The 9,642-nt window shown below is 31.7% G+C and overlaps 1 protein-coding gene across 1 annotated transcript in view; it reads left to right on the forward strand.

Moving 5' to 3' along the window:
* LOC134727748 (uncharacterized) overlaps positions 1 to 8,726 on the forward strand; it is a 61,829-nt gene extending 53,103 nt beyond the window's left edge. Inside the window, exon 15 of the mRNA XM_063592135.1 lies at positions 6,182 to 8,726. Coding sequence (XP_063448205.1) covers positions 6,182 to 8,391 — 2,210 coding nt within the window. The 3' untranslated portion in view covers positions 8,392 to 8,726. The remainder of the gene's footprint in view (positions 1 to 6,181) is intronic.
* Positions 8,727 to 9,642: the final 916 nt, after the last annotated feature.

Genomic DNA, 9,642 nt, shown 5'->3' on the forward strand with positions numbered 1-9,642 from the left:
GTTTTCGTGTAACATGTATCACGATTTCGTGCTTTCTTCGTTTCAGTGCTTCACTTTTTTACCTGTTAACCTTTTAATCTATCAAATGATCACTATTTATATATTCTATTAACGTATCCCACAATGGGGTGGGGGAGGGTATATAATTATATCCTGATTATCTGTGAAAAAAAGGTATTGTGATTGAAAAGAAAATCAATCTGAATATCCCATTCGATTCAATAGAAAAGTAAACACATTTCTGCGATAAAAATGGCATTACAAATAGAAAAAAATCACAACATAGCAACCCCCCCCCTCCTTACCATAAACTAAGTTGGTACAATAAATTACTTACAAAGTGTCTTGTATTTTACATACACCGTTATCGGATGGTAACAATTTATTTACTAAGAAAAGAATATCCCACTTTAGTATGGTCGGTAAAATAGGATGCTACATTTGCAAATCTTTTTAAAAGCAATATTTTTTGACGGTATATATCATCGTGTAATGGGTTTTCGTACTAATAACAATTTTCACTGCACTAAAAATTACTAGTAAATCGTTTTAGGTTGGTGTTTCATGTGATGATTTTTTTAGATTTTGATTAATTTCAGATTGGTACCTGGTTTGTACAAAATACATTATTTTTTTCTAAAATAAAGTGCAGTTTTTAAAAATTAAGGATTAGATATAAAAAGTTAAGACTGTTTTCATCTTCATGTATCAAGGATGTATAAAAAAAAATTGTCAATGAAATAATGAATAATTAGATTTTGAACAACCATTTTATATAAGAACCCTGCTAACTCGCTGGTTGTAATCAAAACGGCAAAAACACATGACAGTTATATGTCTTTAAGATCCTGTGTCTGACTTTATTTTAACCCTTCAGAATGTACAACTATTCTAGTGATGCATATTTTTGACATTAAATAAAAATGACAAAAGAGGTCAGTTTATTCAATTTCTTCTAATATCTTTAAAAAGCGACGTTGAATATGTTTTAAATATGTCAAGTTGTAGTGGTGTTGTTGTTCTAAATATAGAAACCAAAAATACGCCACAATGTACTTGTATACAGTCGAAATGATACGAAAACATATGACATACGAAAACATATGACACGACGATAAGTCTGTTTCGGGGTGTCTGGATTACCCAAAGAAAGACTCCCCTACGGCCAGTCTTTCATTAAATCAATCCTGACAACCCTCGGTGTGTTCTACGACTAGAAAAACATTAAGAAATAAGTAAAATAAAGTTAAGTAATCTTTAATTAAAGTCGGATTGCATATTACTCAATAACAATGAACATGACCTCTTAAGAGCTCTTTAACCGACTGATATTTATAAACAAAACATGCATGTTATAACATCACATACAACACACACATACAGACAGACAGCCCCCATATGTATTTATACATAGATAGCACATGCACTATAAAAGCTAAACAAGATATATATTAAAACAAATGTCAATATCAGCACATAGTAGCACATAGTATCAACATCGAAGTAGCACATAGTATTCATATCAAAGTAGCACATGCAAAATTTAAACACTATAAGCACAGACTAAAGACTGCATGCAACTATAGCGAATGTAATACACAAGCAAAAGAAATAAATGGCTAAATAAAAAATAAAAATAACTGCAAAAAATTAAAACATAAAAAAAACCACAAAACAAACAGCAGGCTTAGAGATCAAGTTTTTGGGCAGCAAATAAGTTCATTATTTACAATAACTGCATGTACATTTTTCCGAAAAACACAAGGTGGAGATAACAATTTTGAAGTGGCCAAAAGTTAATTTAGCTTCTTGCCTCATTTGGCAAGGAGTTCCAGAGTTTTTCTGCCTCCTAACTTAAGCTTTTCTTATCATACTTTGTTGTTTTTGGCCGTGGTATATCTATTATGGCTTTGTACCTGGCGTTATATAAATTTTCTTTAATATTTACTAAATTATGTAGGAATTCTGGACTTGATTATTAATTAGTTTATATGTCTCTAATGTCGTTGTTCTCAATCTTCTAATTTGTAGTGTTGGAAGCTTAAACTGTCCAAGAAGTGTATCGTAAGAATTTGTGTAGTCGTCATTAATAAATCTGCTGGCTCTTTCTTGTATTTTTTCTATTTTCTTTGTGTTGTGTTCACTGCAGAAGTGCCAGGTTAGAGGACAATAGCTGAGGTTTGACATGATAAATGAGTAGTATATTGTTAGTTTAGAAAGTCTGGTGAGATAAGTGCAAATTTTTTTTTAAACGTTTAGTTGTCGTGCAGCTTTTTTGCAAATATTTGAAATGTGAGCGTTGAAGTCCAGTGTAAAGTCTATTGTTACACCGAGAAGTTTCACTTTGTCGACACATTTTATATTGGATCCATTTAGGTTGAAAACAATATTTTGAGCATGTGTTTTTTACCTATGACAATTGCTTGGAATTTTTCTGGGGTTCCCTGCATTTTGTTGAAAGAGAACCATGAGATTAAGGAATGCTATCTTCCTCTAAGGGTATAATTACTGATTTCAAAAGAGAGACGAAAGATACCAGAGGGACAGTCAAACTCATAAATCCAAAATAAACTGACAACGCCATGGGTAAACATGAAAAGGACAAACGGACAACCAATAGTCAAATGACACAACATAGAAAACTGAAGAAAAAACAACACGAACCCAATCAAAAACTAGGGGTGATCCTGAAGGGTAAGCAGATCCTGCTTCATATGTGCATCCGTCGTGTTCTTTATGAGATGATAACAAATCCGGTAAATAGTCTAATTCGGTAGGTCACATTTATGAAAGGGAAAGGGATTGTAGTTACGACGTAAGGAACATATCCAAAATAGTACCTGTTTTGAGGGGTTGTTATCATCAGCATAGTTGCATGATTCACAGTGCTTGATAAAAAGAAAAATATTATTGATGAATACATTAAATAACACAGAGCTTAGCATAGATACCTGGGAACACCTTTATATATATATATATATATATATCTTGCATTTGACTGATACTCTGGCCTATTTTTACCTACTGTTTTCTTACCGTCAGATAGCTTTTGGATAATTCCAGAGCAGATGGACTAAGGCCATTGTTTCCAATCTAAAAAGAAGTAAAGCATGTGGGAGAAAGTCAAAGGCTTTACTGAGGTCCATTAATATAGACGCTAAATATTTATTGTTATCCAGTGCCTTTTTTTTTAATCTTCCAAAATTTTACGTTTTTGTTGACCAGCAGAGATAACCAACAAGAAAATGATATACCATCTATACATGCTATATCAGAAGCCTTTTTAACATGTATTTTACCAATTGTTTTAGAAACAAATTCGTCCTTTATTTGATGTTGACCCGTTTAAGTATTTATTACTTATAGCTTCTATACTTTGGTGTTTCTCATTCACCTGTATGTTGTTGTCACTCATGTTTTTTGCAACATTCACAAAAGAGTCATAAAATGTCAGATATTTCTTGTTGGTTTGTGATGATTTTGTTGTTTTCCTGCAGTATGGTTTCTTTTTGGCTGGTGTATCCTTTGTTTGTTAGGAAAGGCTTTACTGTTGGCCCGAAATATGCATTATCTATAACACAAATGACCGATTAGTTTTAGAAAAAAGTGTTTGTTATGAAATCACAAAATCTTAGAAATATCAATTGAAAATGCCAGATAAAATTCCGAAGGCATGAGTAAACACTAATGAAATCTTGCACAGTTGTGTAATTAATATGCATTTTGTTTATCAATAAAAACTGTGCCCATTCGTTTTGCCTCAGAACTTATAAAGAGATATCATATGCAACTGACATTACTTGTGCCAAAAAGTAATTTTACTGAATATTAGAAATAAAATTGTGGTAAAGTGTTTGTAATAAAATAATCAAGAATCCTATGATTTGTTTTTGTACAAGGATAAAATGCAACACAACTTGACTATAATATACCATTTCAAACTGATTTCTGGTGTGTCAAGTTAACGGTACGAACCTAGTTTTCACTAAACAAAAGTCATGAATATTTTTGAGAGCCATTCTTATATATCAATAAATAATATATGAAGGTAATGGTTGCATATTTATGAAATGTGACAAAAAAGTATCGTGAAATATGGGGTTGTGTGGGGGATGGGGGTGGTAAAGACTTAGGTTTTATTTAAGATCATAAGATTGCGAGAAGCTATATTTTGCTAGGATTGCATTGATACGAAGGGAATGTATATGTACAATATGCTCTTCGAAATTTCCATTTGACGTATACAATTTCAATCCTGGTATCTATAATGACTTCATTTCCAAATCAATTGTGGTGTAAAATGTTCAGTTCAAACTATTTTTTGTTAAATAATCACACATTTTTACTAACACAATTTTGGGCTATAATTGCATTGAAAATTTATCTATTGGTAAAATGTACTATTCCAGATTAAGATCGTGTATCAAATAATATGTTTTAGTCGCCTTTTTAAATAGGCTGCCTACAAACATAAAAAAAAGATAGTCAGCTTGGATATTATCAACTTGAAATTCTGGGTTTTTTTTCTGTCAAAACCCATGCAAATTCAAAACTCGCTTCGAGTGATTCGTTTCGTTTCATTTCAATAAACGTTATTTATTTCTTTTACTAACACAAAACATTCAAGTTTCATGGATTGTTTTTCACCTACTTTGATTTTGGATTTTGTGCTTTAAATCCTCTTGACTGGTTATGCTTTTCTTTACTTTCAAATATTGTTGGTCTTGAAATGCCGGATTAGGTTAATTCCATAAACAAAGTTATTCAGCATAAATATTTTATCATCTGTTATGAAATAGATATAAAACGTTTTTCAGGAAAACTTTTTAGTGTAAGGTATGTTACAAAACTGGTTTAGGGTAGTATTTTAGCACATCAACTGCAAACTTTGTTCCACATATTATAAATGTAGTGAACTGTTATTTTTATATGCCAAATAAGTGTTTAACCCTGTTTTCACTGTTCATTAAACGTAGAAATGTGATAGTTAAATATGATATCAGTATTCACTGGGACTTTTACGAAAATTGAAACATTTCCGTCGTTATCTTTGAAACAGATATTACATAACGGTCAACCAACTCGTGATGCCGTCCATTAATTGGTTAAGAAAAGATTTTAACTTCATCAGGCGAATTTCTATTAAAAATTTTGATTGAGGGTAGTTTGGCGAAGACATACTCTTGTTCATTGAGTCTTTAACGTTAACTGCATATATCCATCATTTTCTTGTGAACATTCTAATGAAGTGAATTCAATAAAATAAAACCTACGGCATGCAAATTATATCAACCGTGTTTGTATAGAATAACACCCTTCCGGTAAAACTAGCTGTCAGTAACTGCGAGTATTCTCCGATCGGTTCTTAGTTCATTTTGGTTTTATGTATAAGCCACGTCTACTTTGTGTTTTATAAGATGCATTTCTAATTGTACCCATCTATTGAGTTAAGTCATTTTCAACTGATTTTTATAGTTTGTTCTTCTAATGGAATATTACGTCATTTTCCCAAGTTAGAAGAGGGTTAGGCGTTCACAAATACGTTTAACCCTATCAAATTCTGTATGTGGCTATTCCAAGTCAGGAGCCTGTAGTTCAGAAGTTGTCGTTGGTTCCTGTGATCCTACTTGTTTTGTTCTTTTTCTAAACTGTCTTGTTATACATAAGACAATTAAACAGACATGTTTAATATTTTAATGTCGGGTCCTTTTATAGCCGACCATACGGTATATGTCAATCTCACTGGTGAAGACCTTACGGTTGACTATTATTGCTTACAACCACTTCAATTGAATTTTGGTGGATAGTTTTTTAATCGGAAATCAAATCAAATCTCCTTATTTTTATAAAGACCAAAAGTTTGAAACTGCATGTCAATCTGCTAATTATGCTAAGTTCTACTACCAAATAAAAAAAGACTGTATTCAAAGAATTATAAAAATCGTTTTAAGGACAAATTACAGATGAATTAGAAACTTGGACAGAAAATGACAAAATGTTAATCATAGTGAATACGTCAAAAGTGCAGAGGATATTATTCTACAGACTAACAATTTTGTTTTTTTTCTTTGTCATTTGGTAGATGTCTCATTGTTGTTTCTCCACGTATTCTTTTATTCATATAATTAGCAAGTCTTTTAATGACTATGTTATAAAAAAAATATTTTTCTCCTTTTTTTAGTACAAATTGAAGCGGAGTTGGAAGCTTGGAAAGAAGAAGACAAACTGTTTATAGAAACAAACGGAGCAAAAAGTGTATTAAAAAATATCGAAGAAAACGGTTGCGTTGTTGTTACCGGAAATTCCGGGACGGGAAAATCAGCATTAGTGCGTCACGTAGCTTTACAGATGCAAAAAAAAGGCTATGATATAATTCCAATTTCAAACCCTGAAGAAATTATCAAGTGGAAGAATCCATATAAGAATACCCTGTTTGTTGTGGATGATTTCTGTGGTACATATACTATAAATCAAATAGAGTTTGAAAAATGGAAAAATCTAATGCTAAATATCAAGGTATTGGTAGAAAGTAACCTAGTCAAATTGATCATGGTTTGTAGAATTCAGGTTTATGAGCATGAACAGTTAAAATCTTTATCATTTTATCAATCCTGTGAATGTAATCTTATGACTAAAGATATAAGTTTATCGAAATCAGAAAAACAATCCATAGCTGAACTTTACCTGCAAACAAAGGCTTCTAAGATAATAGATTGTTGCGACATGTTTGACTGTTTTCCTCTTTTATGTCAATTATGCAGCAAAAACAAAAAACTGAACATTGTAAATTTCTTTACGAATCCATTTACAGTTTACAAAGAAGAGATAGATAGATTACATATAGAGGGAGCACATGTCAAATACTGTGCACTTGCTTTATGTGTCATGTTTAACAACCGGTTGAAAGAAGAATGGCTTACAGAAGATGTGGATAAGGATATTAAAACAATTATAAAGAACACATATGAAGCTTGTAAAGTTATGAAAGGAATGTCGAGATTGGTTGTCCGTGATGAGCTTGATTCACTTACTGATACATTTATCAGAAAGGAAGGTACAGTGTACAGAACTATTCATGACAAACTGTTTGACTTTCTTGCGTTTTACTTTGGCAGTGTAATGATTAATTGCTTAATTAATAATGCTACAAGTCACTTTATAAGTGAAAGGTTATTATTTGAAAGAAAAGAAAAAACAGATGCATTTACAATTATTGTAACAGAAAGATATACGCAAATGTATATAAACAGAATGGTAGATGACTGGTCAAGAAAAAATGTAGTGGATGTCTTCTGTAACATCAATATGAACAATCAAATCTTCAGACAAAGATTCCTAATGCATATAAAAGGTTTAAAAGTATCACAACAGACAAAATTGGCTAATCTACATGACACAAACAATAATAGCACCCCATTGATACAATGTTGTTCTACAGGAGATATTGCTCTAGTAACATGGTGTTTACATATTTGTATTAGTAATATAAATCATTGTCGTAATAGTAATAACGAATCACCTCTGTATATTGCTTGCGAGGAAGGATATACTGAAGTAGTTCAGATGTTAATACACAATAAGGCAGACATTAATAAGTGTAGAAATACTGGAGAATCACCTCTGTATATTGCTTGTCAGAAAGGACATAATGAAGTAGTTCAGATGTTAATAAACAATAAGGCAGACATTAATGAGTGTAGAAATACTGGAGAATCACCTCTGTATATTGCTTGTCAGAAAGGACATAATGAAGTAGTTCAGATGTTAATCAACAACAAGGCAGACATTAATAAGTGTGATGTTGATGAAAAATCACCTCTGTTTATTGCTTGTCAGGAAGGACATACTGAAGTAGTACAGATGTTAATAAACAATAAGGCATACATTAATAAGTGTGATGATGACGAAATATCACCTTTGAGCATTGCTTGTCAGAAAGGATATACTGAAGTAGTTCAGATGTTAATAAACAATAAGGCAGACATTAATAAGTGTGACGATGACGAAATATCACCTTTGTACATTGCTTGTCAGAAAGGACATTCTGAAGTAGTACAGATGTTAATAAACAATAAGGCAGACATTAATAAGTGTGATGATGACGAAATATCACCTTTGTACATTGCTTGTCAGAAAGGACATTCTGAAGTAGTACAGATGTTAATAAACAATAAAGCAGACATTAATAAGTGTGATGATGACGAAATATCACCTTTGTACATTGCTTGTCAGGAAGGACATTCTGAAGTAGTACAGATGTTAATAAACAATAAGGCAGACATTAATAAATGTAGTGATATTGGAGATTCACCTCTGGACATTGCTTTGCAAAACGGACATCATGCAATAACTGATATATTAAAACAAACACTAGGACAGGCGACTTCTTAAAAGTATAAAGATAATGAAGATTTATCTCAGATCATTGTTTTGTCAGGAAGGACATACTGAAGTAGTTCAGATATTTATAAACAATTCAAGCAGACATTCATAAGTATTAAACTACTGGCGAATCACCTATACCTGAGACAACTATAACACAGAGATTGATCACTCTCAATTTCCATATAAAACCGTATACACTCAATAAAGCTAGCTACGTTAGTTTAACGTAGTTTCGTATTTTACCGTTAGCAGACGACATGTAATTGTTCAATTAAAATTGAATAAAACAAAGCGAATTATTATTTTCAATGCTGACTTTACTATTCATATTATATGAATATTATTATGATTAACCTACTTTAATAATTATTATATTATAATATTTTTTAATAATAAATATATATTTAAATAGTTTTTCATAATAAACATATTTTAATAGTTTTTAAAATTAGCTATGCGACGAGAATGGATTGTGTTTAGATAATTCTCATAAATCCGACAACCGAAATTGTTAAGGTGAAACAGGTCCCGTTTATTGTATCTAATCAAGGAATCATTTACACAATTCCTTGATCAAATATACAAATGTTTTACCTGTTTTACCTACCTGTAAAAACAGGTGCATTTGTGAATTGGCTGGGGTATGGTTATGATACACGTATACACATGATAATTAAAAATGGAATTCAGATATATTAATTTCATCATCGATACTATTTGATATTTTTTTTAATTTACATGAATGATTGGTTCCACTAAAAGCTTTTTCAAAAACAAAACGGAAAAAGGCTTCAGTTTTAACCCGTTTTTCTTTCAAATGAAGGTTAATTACGGCCACTGCGACCAAAAGTATAAAGGAAGGTATGGATGGGTTTCGACGGTTATTCATTGAATAGAGAATAATGGATGAAAAAAAATCAAGGTTATAGTAGTTATCAAAGGTACCAGGATTATAATTTAATACGCCAGACGCGCGTTTCGTCTACATAAGACTCATCAGTGACGCTCAGATCAAAACAATTAAAAAGCCAAACAAATACAAAGTTGAAGAGCATTGAGGACCCAAAATTCCAAAAAGTTGTGCCAAATACGGCTAAGGTAATCTACTCCTGGGCGTAAGAAAATCCTTAGATTTTCGAAAAATTCAAAGTTTTGTAAACAGAAAATTTATAAAAATGACAATATAATTGATATTCATGTCAACACCGAAGTGCTGACCACTGGGCTGGTGATACCCTCGGGGACGAAACGTCCACC

This window comes from Mytilus trossulus, chromosome 8 (assembly GCF_036588685.1).
Source record: "Mytilus trossulus isolate FHL-02 chromosome 8, PNRI_Mtr1.1.1.hap1, whole genome shotgun sequence".
NCBI classification, from domain to species: Eukaryota; Metazoa; Mollusca; class Bivalvia; order Mytilida; family Mytilidae; genus Mytilus; species Mytilus trossulus.